The sequence below is a fragment of the Melozone crissalis genome, unplaced genomic scaffold, assembly GCF_028551555.1.
Source record: "Melozone crissalis strain CALT ecotype California unplaced genomic scaffold, PUWL_Pcris_2 ptg000005l_1, whole genome shotgun sequence".
Lineage (NCBI taxonomy): Eukaryota > Metazoa > Chordata > Aves > Passeriformes > Passerellidae > Melozone > Melozone crissalis.
The window spans coordinates 37019037-37039507 of record NW_026535783.1 but is presented as its reverse complement, the minus strand read 5'-3'; the positions used below and the strand labels follow the sequence as shown (position 1 = coordinate 37039507).

At 38.8% G+C, this 20471-nt stretch overlaps 1 protein-coding gene across 1 annotated transcript in view; it reads right to left on the bottom strand.

Annotated features, from left to right (window-relative positions):
- Positions 1-1004: 1004 nt before the first annotated feature.
- SLC28A3 (solute carrier family 28 member 3) overlaps positions 1005-20471 on the bottom strand; it is a 36297-nt gene continuing 16830 nt past the window's right edge. Inside the window, exons 7-18 of the mRNA XM_054287355.1 lie at positions 19435-19548; positions 17986-18063; positions 13432-13512; positions 12381-12461; positions 11260-11385; positions 10817-10947; positions 9882-10050; positions 8069-8266; positions 5451-5532; positions 4545-4643; positions 2596-2719; positions 1005-1107 (exon numbers count right to left, since the gene is read on the bottom strand). Coding sequence (XP_054143330.1) covers positions 1005-1107; positions 2596-2719; positions 4545-4643; positions 5451-5532; positions 8069-8266; positions 9882-10050; positions 10817-10947; positions 11260-11385; positions 12381-12461; positions 13432-13512; positions 17986-18063; positions 19435-19548 — 1386 coding nt within the window. The remainder of the gene's footprint in view (positions 1108-2595; positions 2720-4544; positions 4644-5450; positions 5533-8068; positions 8267-9881; positions 10051-10816; positions 10948-11259; positions 11386-12380; positions 12462-13431; positions 13513-17985; positions 18064-19434; positions 19549-20471) is intronic.

Genomic DNA, 20471 nt, shown 5'->3' with positions numbered 1-20471 from the left:
TTGAGTCCATGAAAGTTCTGAAGCTTAAAATCATAACACACTTTCTTCTTCAAAGGGATCCTGTGGAGGTGTCCTAAATTAAGCTTGCTTGACAGGGAATAGTCATGGTATGGACCTGATTTTTCCTGCATTTAACAGAGGTCAAATGTGTATAAAATTCCTTGTTGGTGACTTCATGATCAATTTTCACAATGGTTAAAAACATAGATTTAAAAGAATTAATATAGGAAATTTGGAGGCTGGACATTTTCATTCATATGAGTTAACTGTAAAGAGCGACCAACTTCCTGCACTCTCCTGTGGGCAGAAGGAGGACTGTGGCAGAGTTGCTAGCTCCCAGTTTGGGTGCTTCAGTGGCCAAGCTGATGAGGTAGAACAGGTTTGCAGTTCAGTTCATGGGCAGCTATAGCTACCTAGGTATTGGTAGGAATATATATATATGTATATATCTATATATGTGGATGTATAGAATTATGTCTGCACAAAATGCAGATCTCTCTGCAGAAAAGTAATTTCTCTGCATTTTCTTTTGCAGAAAAGTAATTTCTCTTCATGCAGTAAAGACTTCTTTGCCATCAAAAAGGGCAGAAATAGTATTAGAAATTGATGGTAACTCTGAATATTATTTCTAGTTCATAGCTATCTGTAAGTGGCAGCCAAATCTTCTGAATCTGATTTTCTTCATGTTTATAGCAATTTAATCTGGCAAATTAGTTAGTTTTGGGGTAGAAATAAAAGCAGGAGACTCAGACTTAGAAATGTTCTTCTATTCTGTTTTGTAGTGGGAGAAGAGTTCTGCAGCAAGAGGTGTCTTCCATTTATGCCAGTTTAATTTATAAATAATTCCAGCCAAGTAGAGGAATTGGGCTGGTAAGAGATGAAAAATAAAGATTGCATGGGGAAAATTCACACTCATTGTAGTAAAGCAATTTCTTTATTTCCTCTCTTCCAAGGAACACAGTTCTTATTTATGATCAATCCTGTCAAAAAGATTCAAACTTAACCTAAGTGCAATGAAAAGCAGGTTGACCGAGTATTTGGCAACACACTTTCCAGGAATTGAGACTGTAGTTTCCTCTGGGAAAGATCTCCTCCGAATGATTTGCACTGGGGGAGAAATAAAGCAGAAATCAGATAAAACTCCTTTTCACAGAATCACAGAATTTTGTCATGAGAATCTCTCTCTGCAGTATATGTATGTACACACATACACGTACATGGCAACACAAGCTTTCTCCAAAGCAACTTTAGATGTGTTAAAATTTTCATGAGAAACAAAATAGAGAGAAGACTTTCCCAACTCCAGCCAAGTGCCACATCCAGATGTTCTGCCTTTCTATCAGGATAACTTTTGGTTTTTTGTAGCAAGTCCTCATGCCTCTGGTACATCTACCTAGATAACTGAAATGATTGAGTCCTTCATTTCCCTATTCAATATTTTTACATTTTCAAAGCATCTGCTTAACACTGATTCTGCTAAAAATAGAGCAGGTTCTTGCCTTTGTAGCAACATGGTAGACCTGAAATTAGTGTTATGAGGAAAAGTTGTAGTAATGAAGAAATGACAATGATTGAATGTACCCAGACCTGATATCTGTTGTGTAAGTTCTTCTATTTTCAATAGCAATAAAAAAGGATGAATTAAAAGCATTTATTTCTAAAGTAATTAGTTTTGAAAATAGAAAAAAAAGGAGAAAAAAGAAAAAAAGGAAGCATACTAGGACAATTTGAAAGGTTCTTGCCATAACCTAAATACATAGACCTTTGGTTCATTGTGAGATAGTGCTAGATATATCTGAATATATTCCTTTTTTAGTATCAGTATTTCTTTCTTCTCTGCCTTGGATAGAGAGTTGTGAAATACAATTTATCTTGAAATATTTTTCTACTTTAAATGCATGTAAAGTTTTCAAGATAAACAAGCCTGATTATTATTATCTTTAGTCACATTATAGACAGAAGAGGGAAGGAAGGGAAAGGCTCCTGACTTTTTTTCAGCTGTTGCTAACCTCAAATACTAGGTTAACTTTATTTTAGTTCAAATATTTGATTTATTTTCTTGTTAGTGTTTGAGATAAACCAAGAATCATCGAGGGCCAACTCCTGGCCCTGCACAGAGCATAATCTCCAAGAGTCTGAGAGCATTGTCCAAATGCTCCTTGAACTCCATCAGGCTGGTGCTGTGACCATTTCACTGGGGATCCTGTTCTGTGCCCAAACACTCTCTGGGGGAAGAACCTCTTTCTAATACTCAACCTAACCCTCCCCTGGCACAGCTTCAGGCCATTCCCTCAGGTCCTGTAACTGGTCACACCAAAGAGGAGAGATCAGTGCTTGACCCTCCTCTCATGAGGAGATTTCAACAAGATTGTTGGTTGATTCTGCGGGTGTTTGTCATGCAACAGAAAAATGCCCCAAGAAGAGGAAGACAATTCAAAAGCACTAAAACAGCCATTCCTCTAAAAGACACTAGTTCACTGAAAGCAGATGCCTAAGAAAAAAAGCCAAATACAAAAAATAAAAATAACATTTGGTTTTCAGAGAAGATAGGAGCTCCCTAAATTTTACTCCCAGAGGATAAAGGGTTCTCAATACCTGGTGAAGAGTTGCTGGCAGCATTCAACTAGCTCTGTGCTGTTGGCAGGGAAATCTGTGAAGTTGGAAGCATTTCCCAATAAGATGTGGCAAGGAACTTCCAGACTAGGGACAGTCAGCATTCCTGTGAAGTAAGTTACAATTTTCTTAATGAATAATGAAGAGGAAGATAAGATTTGAGAATGTGAGTCATGAAGCCATGATCAAACAAACCATTCTGTCTGACGCAAAATCACCAGTTGAGGTGGTTATGTAAAGGTACAAGGTCAAAACCTTTGAACTGCAGGACTTCTAATCTGAATCATTTTTAAAAACTGAATTAAGTAGCAACCACAACAATTTATCTACTTTTTATATGTAGGAACTAAAGTACAGCAATGTGTTACACTTGGATACATTTTGGTTTTCTGCCTCCTTTAATGATATTAATATTGTGTAGTAATGCCTTTCTCATTGCTGGGTCAGTGTGTTTTCATTAATTAAGATGAAGCTATGCTGCATTTATAGAAGTGCAAGTAAATACAGAACCTCTTATTTTGTTTTAAATTGAGTTTGCTTTGCTACATATTCTTTAAAATTTCCTACTAAAACTAATGTCATCAGTCACTGGAATAATGGAAACACAAAAGTATGAAAGTGATAGCTCCTTCTATATGTAATGTTGTAGAACTTGGACATGTTTTTAATACATTCTTATCTTAACTGGGGTAATAGATATTGCTTGGCTTTTCTACTTTCTCCTGAGCGTAAGAAAAGCATTTGCTGTGGCAGGAGTGGGTGGAATGCAATTTTCATTCCAAAGCAGATTCTATTATTTTAGAGAGATTTTCTCAGTGGCTGTTCACAATATTATTCTTAAGATCAGTATTGTGAAATGACATTTTAGTAGAGCTTCCTTGTTCCCCAGTTATGCAGAGTAGTGTCATGTATTAAAATATTATGGACAGCTATGAGACTAATGTTATTTCAAGTTTGTTTGTTCTGTAGCCTTCAGAAAATAGTGTGGGCTCATCTTTAAAATCTGTATGTTTCTGTTGCTACCATGAACACCAAGGCACAGAGAAGTTGGGGTAGAAACGGACATAGTGGTTTTAGCTACATAAAGTACCAAGATCTTTCTTCACTGTTGAAATATGAGTCCTTTAACTTTCATCATTCCATGTCATACCAATTTTGTATACCACATGTTCAGGAAAGAGAGCTGGAAAAGGGATTGTGAAATACTGAGGATAAATTTATAATCTACTGAAACATATCAATGAATTAATCTTCTGAACAATTACTTTGTTCTTTTTAATTTACTCCCTTAAATGTCTGTTGCATTGTGACTTTTCACTCAAATTAAAGCTGAAGTTTTGAAAATAATGATCAGCTGTGGAGTCCCATTTTAGGACCATTTCACAAGCCTAAGTGCTCTGTGGAAATATTATCCCCTCAAAATATTGACTTAACATTATGACAAAGAGTTGTTCTCCTTTGCTTACTCTTTTACACTCTTTCATTCCATTTTCCTGTTTCTTTTCCAAATTTAGTTCAAAAATTTCCAAAACTGGTTCTCTATTCCTGTGTCTAGTGGTGCGGAGGAGGGATCGCAATTCATCTACAAATTGCTTTGTTTATGAGTCACATGTTCTGCACAGACAAATAAATCAACAAAAAACCCACAAAACAACAACAACAACCAACAAAAAACCAAAAAACTCCCCCATTAAAACACCATACCCCCGTCTCCTAAAAACACAGACATAATAGAAGAACTGAAATATTTACATCTTTTCAAATTCTAGTTTTCAAGAAACTTTTGTCTCATATCAACTTTTAATCCTGCCGAGCAAAAAAAAATTTGTGTCTGAGTGAACTGAGGCAGCCTAGAATGATATAGTATGGTGCTGGTGCAGTGCCCCATGGTGGTCACTGGCCATAGGGGACACCAAACCTGAGCACTGTACCTGCCACACAGGCTGTCATGAAACAGGCCACCGTTCCTGCAATCATCGCTCTGAAAGCCCCATCGGCTATTTCCTTCTTTTTTGAGGGAGCAATGCTTGCTAGAAGAAATACAAAGTGTATGTCAAACAGAAATACATATAAGGAAGGTGAATCTACCAGCTTCTGCCCCTGCAGGAGTAATTTCCCACCCTGCAGTTTAAACTAAGGGAAACATGGAGGAAAAATGGGACATTTTTTAGTGGGTTATTTGAAGGCCAAGTGTTGGCTCTCTCTGTTAAGAGGATTGCTTATATTTAAAATTGTAACTTTTGTTTTCTTTGGCAGTTTGCACATCAGTGCTGGATGATTGAGCCCTTCAGAAGAGTCTGGCCCCATAGCTGGGTTTTGCTGCTCTACGCTGCCCCACTGCTGAGCCCACTGTGGCTCCAGGGCAAAGATGACTGGCAGCAATTCTGGCTGCCTGGTGAGGAACTCACATGGTTTTTCAATTTTTCTTTTTTCACTGAGATCTGAAAACCTTCTTTAAAAATTCTTTCCCTGTAAGCTTACTGCAGATATGGGATATATTTACAGAAAATAACCAAATTCATCTGTCTCACCAGCATGCTATGGAGTTGACCTGCTCATGGGCAATAGTGGCTCAGGTTCATGTTTGAGGTCTAAAGAGGGAAGGCTATGAGAAGGGCTTGGTTCCTTCCCCTTGTCTTCAGCACCTCTCCCAGTACTTCCCACCAAATCCTGTACCCCCCACTCTGGGTGGCCTTACATTCACAATTGAGGGCTAGGTTTTGGCAGAGCAGCTGCTCAGCCCCTAATGCTGCTAAGCTTCACCCCCAGCCTTTTCCTTTTGGTGCTTTCTTTGGGATTTGCTCAACAAACAAATTGTCTGTGAGAGTGGTTCTTACTCAGGCCTCCTATTACCAGTCCCAGGGAGCCAAAGTTGGCAAATCCACAGAGAGCATAGGTAGCAATGACTTCAGAGCGAACCTGAAAAACAAAGACACACCTCTGAGTGGTTTGAAACAGTTCATTGTGATTTAAAGGTCTAAAAACATGGCACTGTGGCTCTGAGTACAAAAATAACTGTTTTGCTTGGTTGCTGCCCAAGGTGTGGCTTTCAGAAAGGTAGACTTGTTCCCTTGTTAAATGTCACAGGCTTTTATACCCACTGCCCATGTGAGGACTGACAAACTATGCAATGATTTTATCTTTCACATATATTGTTGTGCCTTTTTGAAGTGAGTAGTAGTAATTAAAGGCAAAAAAATCTTATCTTACTAGTGGCAATTTAACTGCTGTTTTCTGAAAGTATGAGTCATAGAGCAATAACTCAACTTATTTTTCACAGCTGGATGCCTCTATAAAACTCTTTTGAAACCTCAAGTTTTGGTATGCATCCCTGAATTCTTTGACCCTGAAGAAGCAGAGGGCTCTGTACAAAGCTACTTTGTGCATTCTCCACCCCATGCAAAGAAGACAAATTGGTCTCCTAGGAAGCGCGTGTTGACAGGCAGAGATTGACATTATGAATTTGGAATCCCCATTAACAGCTTATTTCTGTACTGACTTCTGCCACCTTTCTCCCCTTGGGTAACACCAACTAAGCCTGGACCTCAGAGCAGATACAAGGTTGGCCTTTGCCTCCAGGGAGGGACCCTTCACAGGACACAAAATGGTCCTTTAGGTGAAATCAGAAGGCTTGCAGAAGGTTTGTAGGCAAACCTTGCAAGCCTTCAGATAAATGTAGTTCAGACATTTTGAGAAAGGAGGCAACATATCTCAGCAAATGGATTTTTGTCCCCCTGGCAACTCCGAATTCCTATTTACTGTGGTTTAGGTTAAAATGAGTGAGTGTTCTAGCAGGTTTCCTGTTTATTAGAAGTTCCTCTGGTTTAATTCCTCTTTTATGAACATCAATTTGTAGATACTTTCAATCAATCTGTACAAATGCAGGAAAATGTTTTTCAAGTACCCACTCTACCAGCTTTTCCTAGAAAAAGCTCTGTGTACCCTGCTTTCATTTGCACTCTCCTAGCTCTGAAAACAGGAAGCCATGTAATTAATGACTCAGGTGAAGACACTTGTTTGCTCAGTCTGAGAGAATATCTGTGTGCGAATGAATTAGAGAGCTCTGAAACTGAAGGGAAATTAAAAACAGATGCCAAGCACACCTTCACCTGAACTGTTGTACTGTAATTATAATGGTTTTCAGCCAATTTTTACCAGTGTTATGAATTAAAATTGTTTATGTTTCTCAGAGCTTTTCACTATGGAAGTTAATACAGCTCCTTATAGGTATTAGAAGTGAATGTGAAAGTCCTATATGACATCTTATGCAGGAAAAAAAAAGTTAAATAGAGGTCCTAAGATCTGTGTTTTGAGGCTGCATTCCATACTAAAATAAACCCTTATTCACTCATGCAGGAATTCAGTGTCATTCATTTAGTACAAGGATGCAGTTATAGCAGGGCACATCAAAGATCATTCTAGCCCAGAGTTCTATTGCCAGGAATTCCAGGAACACTGGTAGTGGATGCTCACACGAGGATGTGAACATTTGATCGGACCACCTGGCTTTCTACCTCCACATGTGAATTATCTTCTGGTAATTGGGAATGCAAATGATCAGGAATTTGTTTTTGGTTTTTAATATAAGATGTTCACAGCATCCCATCTGATTCAAAGTATCATGTAAGTGCTGTACAAAATACTTTCTAATCTAAAGGATTTCTCTACAGTGACAATCTGTCTTGGTTTAAGAAAGAAGGGTCAATGGATGCGTAAAGTTGGATGTCATGGGTTTTTTTGCCTGTGCTTAGGACGAATTCAGCATGGGCCGTGTGTGTGAATGCCAGATAGTAGAGCAGCCATGTCCACAAAGGTCAGCTTTGATCACTGAATGACCTTTGGCCCCATGCAAACATGCAAGACGCCCTTAGCATTGCCTTTCTCAGGGTGCTGTAGTAGGAGCTACATGTCTGTGGGGCAAACTGTGAATGAGAGGTGGAACAAGGCTGAAAAGCTTGATTGAGACAGACTGATTGGACTCAGTGTTGCAAGGGGGGTGTATGGCATGTACTACATCTTTTATTACTGCCCTCTGCAGAGGGAACAATAGTTTACAGCAAAGGTGTGCCAGTAATGCCACCTGCTAGGGCAGGAGGATCCTCGAGTTCTTCCTCAGGGTTTTCTTGGGAGAGTAGCTCATAGAAAAGTATTGAGAATCAGGAAAGAAGAAACTTGCCTTGAAGATAGCCTCTGTCTTAAGAGTGGTGTCCTGTGGGACACTGCATGTTCCCTAAACCCACGCCCTTCTGTCTCTATGCTTGTTCAAGACAGCTAGGGCAATGAGAGTCACAGCAACTGCACAGAGCAATGCTGCACTTTCATAACTTAACTCTGTTGCTCAAAGACATATCTTAGAGTAATATGCAACCATTTTATGCCCATATTAAATAATAAGTCATTTCAACGTTTAAGTATTTGATCAAATAAATCTGTAGGACAGAAAAATGTTACTTACTGTCATATACTGTTTCATACCATTAATGTACATGCTTCCACCCTTTTCTCGGTTTTGAATCAGTTTTGAAAGGCGCTCATAAGCCAAAAATTCATTGAAGAAAGTTTTGTAACCTAGTAGTCCACCGACAATGAAACTGTCTTCCCAGTCTACTCCCATCATGAAAGAGAATGGCATGAAGACATAAGCACAAATGTTCTGCAGAATGTATAAGAAAAAGCAGGTCAAAATAAATGTCAGAAAGCAATAGCAGACAGTAACTTTTCTAAACTTAAAATAAGGATGGTTTTATTTTAGCAGAGGAAAATTGGCCTTCAATTTTTGCTGCCATGAACTCTGGGAGAGTTTTTAATTGTCAGGCATGCTTGAGTACCTTTTAAAACATTAATCAAGATTCTAGATATAACAAAATATTTTTATGTCCCTAATTTTATATGTAAAATAAAACAAAGGTTTCTGTGCCATCTTTTCACTCAATAATGGCTTCAAATTGGACACAGTGTTTGACAAAAAGAAGGAAGATTGAACTAAAAGGAGAACTGAGGATTCTAATTCTTCTGCTAGATTAAATCAAATGTGTTAATGAACACGCCTAATTATCAGGTTATTGGACTCCAACAGCTGTAAACAAAAGAGTTGTCTCTGCATAAAAGCTGTGCATCTGACACAATTAAAGCTGGACCTATTTTTCCCTGGCATTATAAGATTCATGCAAATTGAAAAAGTAATCCCATATCACAGTATAGCTTGTTTCTATATGAGAGAAAATAGCTCCAACTGTGAAAGGTTTTGGTCAGATTGTGGTCAGAGAATGTAATGGAGGTCTTAAAGCAGTTACTATTTCTGGCCGGTTTCTCTGCTCAGAGAAGGTTATGCATTAGTGTCTCCCAAGGGGAGATTGACTGCATGCATCATGTCTGTGTGTCTCAATTCCATGTGGACTATCTGCCTGTCCAAATCTTACACCACCCAGCAGTTATGAAAATACCAGCCCCTGCACAAGTCTGCCTAAGGCATGTGTACTTGTGACTCTCCTCAGCTGTGGGTGTCTGGGGTGCAGTGAGAGATCTCTGAAAGATTAGCAGGGTAATAACTTAGTGGTGCTGAAGCCATATCTGTTATGAGTGGCCATTCACTTCAGCAGCACCTTTAACACAAGTAATATCTGTGTTTCTCCCAGGGCTTTTATTAGGGTCTTGCAAAAAAAAAGGGCCATAACCACCGAAACTAGGTGATTACATTGGGTCAAAAACAACATATTGACCTAGGTTCAAACATTTGCTCTGTTGAGTGATTTAGGTATGGTTTCACTTTGTAATTGTATTGAGAACTAACTGATATGGAGTCAGTCTGGTTTCAGGCAAGTCTGGTCTTTCCCCAGCGTCCCCATATTAGTGAAGGCAGCAAGCATTAAGGGTTTGATGGGACCTTTTGAAGATAAAGGCACTTTTATGTTTAGCTGCAGGAGATGTTAATGGCTTGGCAAGCATGTAGTTGACAGATGTGCAGCACTGCCAAGTCAGAGGAGGCAGGTGCTAGCCTGCTCTGTATAAACATACCCTGGGAGTTAGCAAGAACACCACAGAGGGAAACAGCAGGTGGACTAAAAGAAACAGAAATACTTAAATGGCAACAATTTTACTTTAACTGTTAAGAAATTGTTCAGAGCATACAAATAAAAGATGGATTTAGATCATGTTAAAATACAAAATGAGAACAAGAAACAACAACAAACAAACCACACAAGCACTTAAATTTGAGAAACACAAATTATGCATGTATGTCAGCTGCATGAATAACCTGGAGATCATACCTCAAAGGTCAGCTGTGGATAGTCAAACAAGTTGCCCACCCAAGAAAGGGCTGAGTCAAGGAAGCTCAGCAGGGCAAGGAAGGAGATCACGCTCACGGCGATGTTTGCTACCAGCCCGATGGAGGTAGAGGCACCCTGGCTGGCTGCTTCTAGAAGATTCTTTGATTCACTTTGCCAAGGAAGAGAAAACCAGAGTGTGAACATCTTTAAATTCAAGAACAAATAACAGAACTAAAACGTACACGCACTTGATTAGAATTCTAGTACTAAAGCCATCTGTACACTCATAGAGAAAATAATGAAGAGGAATGATGATGTGAAGTAGGCTTTTCCTGTCAATCCTCATGGCAGACACTTGAAGCATATGCTTGTGGTGCCCTGAGGATGAATTCTGGTACATTCAGGGTTGAGCAAGATCTCAAAACTGTAGCACTGCTTGTATTAGGCAATGGACACTGCTCTTCTCCCACACAGCCCTTGCAGAAATGCTTGGGTCGTTCAGAAGGAGATCCTTATAAGCCTTTTTGCTTTGCCTGTCATTGCCAAGAGAAGTGTGCCTGCAGATGGGCAAAATATTTGCTGCTGTTGTGAAATTATTTCTTTGTCTTTGCTTTTTACATGTTTGCATTTGCAGATTCATTACAGAAAAAAAAGACAATAACATTACAAAAGGGAAAACCTCCTGGCAGGTCACCTGAGGTAGGCATTTCCCTCTTTCTTTGGAGTTTACAGATTGGCCCAGGTCCTTGGCATATGTTAGATTGTAATGGGGCACACTCACCTGAATTCATAAATCAACCATTTGCAGCATTTAGTCTTTAATTAATTTCTTGCTTGAACATCTACCACATAATGCTCCTAAAATTTATGTGTGAGCAGTTATTATCCAGACCTCATTTTTGCAGTGGTATTAACTAGTACCTAGATCAGCTTACCTTTTTGCCATTTGTATGCCACTCCTCAGAGTTACCAGGGGCTTTTCAGTTTCAGGCCAGAATAATTTGGAGACAGCTAATGATGCTGGCGCTGACATAACAGAAGCAGTCAGTAGGTGGGAGGAGGAAACCTAGAAATCCAGGTGAAAGAAAGTACTCCATGATAACCATATTATGCACAAACACGTAGGAATGCTATTAATTTTTTTAGTTGTTTGTATGATTTCTCTACAGGATGTCATTATAAGTTCATATTGCTCATAAGGAAATGAAGAGAATGAGCTGTCAGAAGACCAAGGATTTTTGTGGCTAATTCCTTCAGAGACAAAAAAACCCGAACAGTGGGAATGATTGAGGGATACTTTCAAAGCATTGCAGCTGGGTGAAATACTTAAAAGATTTCAATAAACCATTTATTTTCTAGTTCTATTCCCCTGTCTTACCCCAAAAGAAATATATGCTCCTAAGACACTTCCAGCAATCGTTGAGAATCCTGCTGTCATGACTGCATGGAGTTCAGATTTGGTGATATATGGTAAGTAGGGCCGTACTAGGAGAGGAGACTCTGTCTGGAAGTGAAAAACAAGCACCAAATTAAGAAATCCTTAATAAAAGCCCAAATATTTATTTTATTAAGGGCAGAAAAATGAGTGTCTGAATCATACTTTCTTGGGTATCTTTGACTAGTTAATCCTAGTGCTAGCAAGTACTCCAATTTCAATAGACTGGGGCTTTTTTATCCCAAGAAAGAGAATGTCTGAAGACAACTCTGGCTGGTTCATTCTGCTGTCTCCCTAAAAAGCACAATGAAGCTGCCAAGAAATTCTATTCCAATTCTGAGTGACTTAGGGACAGTCACAGGTCTGAGCACAGATAAGGCTGCTAGTCAAGTGAAACACGCTCCTCTGGCATGTGTGTGAGCACATCCTGGAGGCACTGTCATGCAATGGTGCCACTCTAAATCTTGAAGCAGTGTGATGTGGTGATGCACCACTGCTAAATATCATGTTAATAGAGCATTTGGGCCTGGATGTTAATTGTTGATTTTCTACATTTCTTCTAAGCTTGGGACCGACATTATTGTAAATGTGAGTTTAATACATTTCCCATTAAAGCGGTCTGTTAGATGCTGACCACTCTTTTTGTGAACAAGGTCTTATACTGCTAGCCCTGGATCTTAGTTTTCCTCATTGCCTCTCCCTCCTGCCCTTGCCTGCTTTGTGTGCCTCTCTTCATACCGCTTGCCTTTTCAACCAAAAAAAAACCCCCTGAAATTGTTATTTCTTCATAGCTTTGGAGTAGTCTAGCAGGGAGATCTATAATCTACATTTATGCTTGAACTTCTCTTGGGAAAACATATTGCTTCCCAAAGCCTTTCCACTGTGCATCACTGTCAATATATGAACATACTGCAATTTTGGAAACCGATCATCAGACTTATGTAGTGGAACCCTAGCTTTGAAAGAGATTGTTTTTCTTAATAAAGTGTTCAATGAGCAGCATTATTTCCCTAAATTCTGTAATATTGTTACATGTTAGCATGTTTCTGTGTGCTCCAGCTCACCTGTCCCACAAATATGTTACCCGCAGCTACCAGAGACTCAACAGGAGTTGTTCCCATGAAGACATGCATTATCCAACCAACCTAAAATGATTTTAAAAAAAGAAACAAAAATTTGTTCTGCCTGTTCCATGCCTTTCTCCAGTTAACCATATCAATCTAAGAGTTCAGAGACATGTTACAATACTTTTCCAGTTAATGATTTCAGCTTAAAGGTACAGCACATTCGTGTAATTGGTACATGCTAAAATAAGACAAAAGAGAAGTAATTTAACAGAACTGAAAGCACTCCAGGCTCCTCTGGGCATAAAAATGTTTAACTAAATTAAACAAAGCAGATATTTTGATGTGTTCTTATTACTTATATTCTTGTCCAAAAATACTTGGATCATATGAAAGGAAAAAATGTGAAACTTAGATTAAGGCTAAAAATGCCACATTACAATTTTAGCACACTAATGTCAGCTAGGCGATGTTCATGATGCCTTTATAACAATCATGTGAATGTAAAAGGCAAAGAACTTTTAATTTAAGAATATCTTCAAACTAGGTTTAACTACCACCATAGAGGAAGATCTTTTCCCTCATATGATGGGTTTATTGGACAGAGACGACAGAAAGTGGACTTGATCTTATATTAGTAGAAAGTAGCACAAGACATAGATGCTGACAGGAAAGAACACTTAGAGAGTGAGGTGAAGAACCTGCTTTGATCTTATCTGGGTATCTGTGATAGGAAGGTATATGCAATTGCTACTGAAATACTTAGCAGAAATCTATTCTCTGTGATTTAATCTCATCCTGCACTTTAAGGGCTGGGAGAAAGGCAGGCAGAAAGGAAGATTTAAGCAAATATAGCATCTGAGTAACGCTAAAGCTAACCAAGCAAATCTAACAATTAATATGACGTAATCAATGAAACAAGACTGAGAGTGCCAATCAAGATTTTGCAATGGTAACATTTGGAAATATTTCCAGGCTATGGCTCCTCTGCACGTGTTCAAAATATTTCCCACACCAGCCAAATGAGCATCTAATTGGCAAAAGTGCATACCTTTCCAACAAGCCACTGCATGAATCCAACGTGATAAAGCATAGACATAACCGTACTGAAGAAGACCACAATTGGCAATACCTGATGACAGAAGACATTGAAGACAGAAAATCATTAAAACTTCTACAGTGGTTTCCTTCCTGACCTTCCTGTTTGTGCTGTAATTAAATAAACTTCATTTATCTGCATAGCTTTCTAACACAACTGTGATTGTTTAGAAACTGTTTAGCTTAGCATAATATACCTGAGTTTTTAGCCATGTTTAAGTCAATTTAAACATTTACATCCTTTAAAAAGAATCTATTTAAAGGTATATACTTACTAAATACAAAAAGTGAATATAGGTCTCTCACAGTGGATTCTGAAAAACTAACCTACTCTCTGATGGGCCTAACCCACTCTCTGATGGGCTATCAAAAACCACTCTGACTGGGTTTCATCCTGAATAAAACCAATATAACCTGATTCTCAGCTATGTGAAATACACAGGACACCACCACTTCTGTCCTAGTATACAACAAAAAGAAAAATCTGCCCCCAAAAGGTCCAAAATAGTCAGACAGATTAGTTACAGCTAAAACAGTACCACTGTCCTGTGAAAAGGGGAGGCTTCCTAGACCCATAGTGTGGAGAGATTTATTTGCCCCATAGCATTTAATTTGTCTGTCAGTGCCCCAGGAAAGCCGAGACCTTTGTAGCTGACCAGTTTTTCAGCATCCCTTTAGGGAGACCCTTAACTGAGCAGTCCTGCTGGATTGGAAAGTGGTGTGACTGTCTTGGAGAAACACACCTCCAGCATGAGGGAGTCCTCTCCGTAGGTCTTGCCCTTTACTAGAGTGTATTACCCACTACCAACTGCCAGTACCCATAAAGGATTCACACTAATAATTTCAGGAATAACACTCTTATTAATATAAGATTGTGACATGTTAAGTTTAGAAGATTTCTGCTGATTGTAACTGGCTGCAAAAATATACTTGAAGGAATACACAGGTAGGCTCTAATCCCAAGTAAAATATTCAGGGCACATAGAGCCTGGTTCTTACAAGTTTACAGGTGTCCCTATGGGGAAGAAGACAGGTTCAGCCCATTGACTGATCCCAGCAGTTAAGATGGAGTTTTCCTTAACTTTCCCCTGTTCTCAACTTACTTACATATTATTTCTTTATATTTATGTGGAGTTTGAGTGACTCTAGTCATACATACATTTGTTACTGATTAGCATAAAATTCTCTCCCTTTGCTTTTAAAAATACAGTGAAAAAGAATGTAGAGTGCATTCCTGCGAGGGTGTTTGTACATCAGGAGCAGGTAACTTTGACATGGAGATGTACATTAATATAATTATTAGGCTTTAATGAAGAAAGTTTGTCCAAGGAGAGGGATTTTGCCACAGTTGCTGGCTCAGCAGTGGGACATCTTCCCCTCTTTCCCTAGTATGCTGTTTATAAGCTGTTATGTGGTTTATCAGCTACAAAGTACAATCGACGTCCCTTCCCTGCAAGGATTTCCACAGAATCTGGCTGTGGTGCCTCCACTCCACTCCACCTTCCATTCCATCCCCCTCAACAGATGATGGGGAATCATTCTGGAAGGGTTTCAAGTAATGCATCAACCGTATTCCATCCAGAAAGCAGCAATTGTGATTTACCCTGTAATACAACTCCTGTTCAAATGCGAACATAACCCCTCAGTTTCCTCTAAGTGTATCCCCAGTTACCATTGCACAGGGCCTGCATTCATTTTCCCACAGCCACGAACACTAGGAAGCTTTCATGTGTGTTCACTAATGATATAATGCATTATAAATAAAATCAAGTAACAGAATGGAAAACAACAAACCACTTTGTTAGTTCAGATCTTTTCAATACATAGACTCTGTGTCTTTCTAGAGGAGAGTTGGTCCTATAAACAATTTTGATAAACATTTAGAGACTCAATTTTGATGATCAGAGCCTTTCACTGAAAGGACGGAGTGCAATTAACCAATACTGTCGTGCTGCTCAACAAGTTAATATAATGCTGCTTTCTCTGGCATGGTTCCTTGAACCTTTTTCAATTCTGCAGGGACAGTTTGCCATGCAGTAAAGCAGACAGTTTAGTGTAGTAAAATTAGTATCTTTCTCCCCTGCCTTTTCTTTTGTTATTACCATACAGAGGAGGAAGTTAAAATTGTTGGCTGCCCTTAACTCCCCTCCTGTTTGTGGCTTGATGTTTAACTTTTTCCCTATTTTCCCTTAAAGAAGTTGCTATTGAAGTTTAAGAAATATCTTGCTTTTTCATACACTCCTAAATTTTGACCTTGAAAGCAAAGCTTTTCTCGGGAAACCATAGTTCTCCTGGTGTAAAAAAGAAGCTAGAAATTTAACAGAAGCCTAATTTCATTCTTGCTCAAAGCAAACTTTGTCTTTTGTAGTCAACAGGATAGAAGACTTAATACTAAAAGGTCTTTTCCATTTACTTGAGTACTTGGAAGTGCTTATTTATGTGGGCAAGTGGGTATTTTTTCAGAACTCTGAAACTCTGCATCTGCCTGCCCAAATATATCTTTAAAATAAAACTGGTTTATGCATGCAAATATGTGCATTTTTGACTAACTAGTGCTTCCAGAACCGTGTGCTCAAAGACACTCTGGGACTGATAGAACTGGTCAGAACATATACACAAGTGTGCATATGCACAACGGGGATGTGTCCACTCTGGTAATGTGTCCACTTCACCTGGCAGAAAACTGATGTATCCCTGCATATTGCTGAGGATGCAGCATGGATACAACTGGACTCTGACAGACATATCCTGTCCCTCATCTAATCCCTGGGGAGCTAAGCATTGTCTTATGGATGATGCTTTGAAATATCTTGGGGCAAGATTCGAAGAGCTTATCACTATGTGCAAACCCATAAAATATCTGAAAGACACAAAAAAACACTTTGGACCAACTAAATGTCTAAATAAATAACAAGTGTTTCAAGAGAGAACAGGCTGCTGTCACTCACTGTTTTTGGAAGACGGAATTCCCTGTCTAGAGAGGAAGGAGATAGAGCACGTTTTGATATTGCTGTACACTTGTCTGCTATTCCATTTACCATATTTATATTTCATTTACTATACATATATTCTTATATACATGCAGCTCTGGAAACCAACTGGTTTTCTTGTTTTTCAATATAAGAATAATCTACTTGTACCTGTTATAGAAACAAGGTCTAGAAATTCCATGGTTTTGCTGGCTTGAACCATAGGACAAGACTTATATATGTTTTCCTACATAGAAGCAAACTTTTGGCTGTCTAGTCCCTAGTTATGGCTTTAGTACGCAAAGTATTTTGCATTATCAGTGAGTACTCAGAACCACCTTGAAAAGATCATATTCATAAAGCATTGCCAAAAACCATGAGAAAAATTACAGGGGGCAGGGGGGAAGGGGGAGGCAGGAATTAAATAATTTCATCCCTAAAACATGTAGTAGAGAAACAAATATTTAAGCACTCAAATAAGTAAAATAAATACCTCCCAAAGTAAAGGTAGGAACACCTGGAAAGTGAAACAAAAGGTACAAAAGAACTGCTCTTAAAATATAATTCATATTTATTGATAAAATGCCTAAATTTTTTTCCCTTCTAAAATGTCCTGACTGTTCTTAGTAGCAAGCTATTTTACAGATGGCACCTTCTCTCTCAAGTAATGAAGGAGCGAAGTTTGCAGAGCATATAGGTTGGAATATCACCACAAGAAAAAAATAAGAAAAGGCATGTAAGCCCATGGTCAGATATCTGAAATATCGAAAGAATGATCTCCAAAGTAAGTCCTAATACATTTCTCATATTTGTTTGACGTTTCTTTATTTGTTATTTGGGTTGGTTTGGGGTTCCTTTTGTTTTGTATGTTCTTGATTCCAGCCTAAGCAGGCATAGTGGCATGAACTTCTGAGAGCAAAACCAGGAAAGATGCTAGAGCAGATTACAGAGCACAGAGCAGATAAACTGTATTCCAGCTATTTCCCAATAAGGTCTCTTAAGAGAGAGATGGGAAATCCCTCTGTGATCTTAGTAATATCATGTAATTCTTCCTGCTTATGCAGCTTCCAGCTCTTCCCCCAGGCATGAATAAATACACATCTGACCTCTCCACTTCTTCAGGGGAAAGTCTGTGAAGCAGTGGTCTGTACAGCACTTAAGGGTACAACAATGTGGCATGGCAGAGCACTTTTAGTCATGGAGAGATGGAGAAGATAGGCAGGAGGTAGTATTTCTGTCAGTGGCCAGGAACAAGCCTTTTAAACTATTCCTTGTAGAAAAATATTCTGAAGTTCTGTATACATGCAATATATGTTGTTATAATTAGACTAAATAAGTGCAATCTAACTCAGTGTTTGGCAGTGAATGAAAGTGTTCCCAAATTTTCTATTCAGAGTATCACATAATAAGGAATAGTTTACCTGTTGATTTCTCAGGTGACTACATAGGTATCACAAGCCACACAATTTATTTCCCAGCTATACTGTTCCTCTTACCATTGCTTATCTGCCACATAGAGTGTATAGCAACCATCTTACCTTAAAAGCAAAGAAATGATCCGTGTATTTGTCACCAAACACAAACTTGGCACCTGCATCAGAGTACTCCAGAAAAGTCTGGGGACAGAAAGCAAAGTAAAGTAGCCATAAGCTCTGGGTACCTGCCAAAACCATACAAAGTACTGCTAGTTGTCTTGCAGAAATATGGTGAGGTCCCAGAAGCTTAAGCTCTGATTTGTAGGGGTCCAAGCCTTGCTGGCTTTATTTGGCTGAACTGAGGGTATCTGCTCTGTCCTGTTGAGTACCCGACACAATAGAGGCCATAAACTATACTGAAAAAAAATCACTTTTTAATTCCAATACTGTGGTGCAACTCTATGCTCCATCTGATGCAAATAAGTACAATTAATTATATAGCTTAAAATGGAGATTTGACAGCTGAAGTAATGAGTTTTGAAAGGTGTAGCTAAGAGTAGCCTGAAGGAATCTTCTAGTTCAAATTCTGAATTTTTTTACTTCTGAGGAAAATATATGCATTACTGATGCAGTTTAAAATGGAGTTAAAGTACAGTTTATAATAGCTACAGTAATTAGTTTTGACAGGATAGACTGTAAGACTTGAAAACATGAAGCTATCAAAAGGGGGCACCAGGCCTGCTTCACTCAGAGACTGAGAACCTGGTGACAAAACCCAGATGATTCTCACTGCCTGTAGATTAGACAGACATCAGATCTGTGCCTTTGCTCCTGCACAGAGACAGTACATTCTGCTCTGTCTGGTTTTACATGTCCTTAATTACCTGTGAAGAACAGCTGTGAGAATAGTATCCCTGAGGTGAAAAGTCTGAAAGTCCTTCAGAATATACATCTCTGATGTATATTTTGGATATTGCTTATTCACTACCTTGCAGTAACTGACTTTTTAAAAACTTTGTGTCTGCAGGGCTGCCTGCGAATGGACTCTGTCCGGTTTCCAGAGACCCCTTCCAGCATGCAGATTTGGATTTTGCCACCTGTATATAGCTGAATTAATTTTCTTATACGTCATCAGGACTATGAAATGTCTCTGATGCCAGGAATGTTGCTGCTCTGAAGGTAATTAGGGTTGTGCCCTGAATCCCAAGGCTTTTCAGCATATTGTGTTTATTGCAAGGATGATTTGGAGTTGAGCTATTTCTAAGAGTTCCTATGAGTGCCTTGACACAACAGAAATTTGTGTTTCAAGAATGCCAATTTATAACTTCAGCCCAATAATGGTAAAGCCATTAATAAAAGGTATTACTCTGACCATTGTATTAACTGAACAAAAAAAAAAAGAGAAGAAGGTTGAACTCAGGAAGTCAATAATCTTTCTGAGAATCCAGTTTTTCTCAAGAGAAGAAAAAATCAAGGGACAAACGGATCCTTGAACAGCCTGTTTATATTACGTAAGACTCTCAAGACAAAAAATTATATTAAAACAAGCAAGGATTTTGCTCAATAACTTACCTGGATCTGAATGCCTAGCCAGTTAAGTACATCAAAACCCACTTTGGTCCTCAGAATAAGAATCCCAAGAATAAACTGCATTCCTATTCCTGAAAATACTGGTCTCCAAGCAACCTAGATAGACAGAAAAATAAGGAAACTGCTTGTTATTTAAATAAATAATAGTTTACTTTGGATGTTTGTTTAAATAATGTATGGGGGTAGCCTGACTATACTGCAGAATGGGAGCAGCTGCCAAAATAGGTTGTAGGGGACTTGAATCTTCACATATCTGGACAGAGCATAAGGAGATTTTGCTACAGGGTTTGTCCTTGGGTAATTTCAACTCTTCTTATGTCCCCTAGCTTTAAAGACTTTTGATACTTGAGAACTGCTCAGTTTTATGTTGTGATCCGTCTTATAAAGGCAGTCATAGGAGAAACTGCGGCTGCTTATGATGAATTCCTCTTCACTACATTGATGATTCCTGTTCTGCTGCCTCAGAAAAGATCTTTGTTTTGTGAAAATTGAATCAAATCACTTACGAAACAAAGAGTTACGATGGCATTCTCTAATTTAATCAGATCATATTTGAATAACACAAACCAATTAGTTGCAATGAGGGCTCATGGGAGAGCACAAAGAATTTCGAGTATGAGTTTCACCTCAGTTGGGGACAGCAGCAGTTGCAAAGGATATGGCAAGTTCATTAGTCCTTGTTGAGAGGACTTCACCTGTTAGGAAAGTCTCAGCATTGATGGAAGTCATGATAAGTATTGGGAAAACTTGGTGACCTGGACAATGTATGTATGATTAATGAAAGAATGCAGAGGTATATGAGGCATGCAAACAGGAGTAAAAGCTGAAGTGGTAATTGTGATGACTGAATGAAGCCCTTTGTAATACCACAGCAAAATAGAGCGGACATTTCTCATGGAAAATTGAAATAAATGGCATTTTTGAGCCTATGGGAGTGGATGAGCAAAAAGTGAGGACATCAGCTTAGCCCCAGGTACTGAATTTGCAGTGGAAAACGAGCTTGTGAAGGGCTAAGAGCT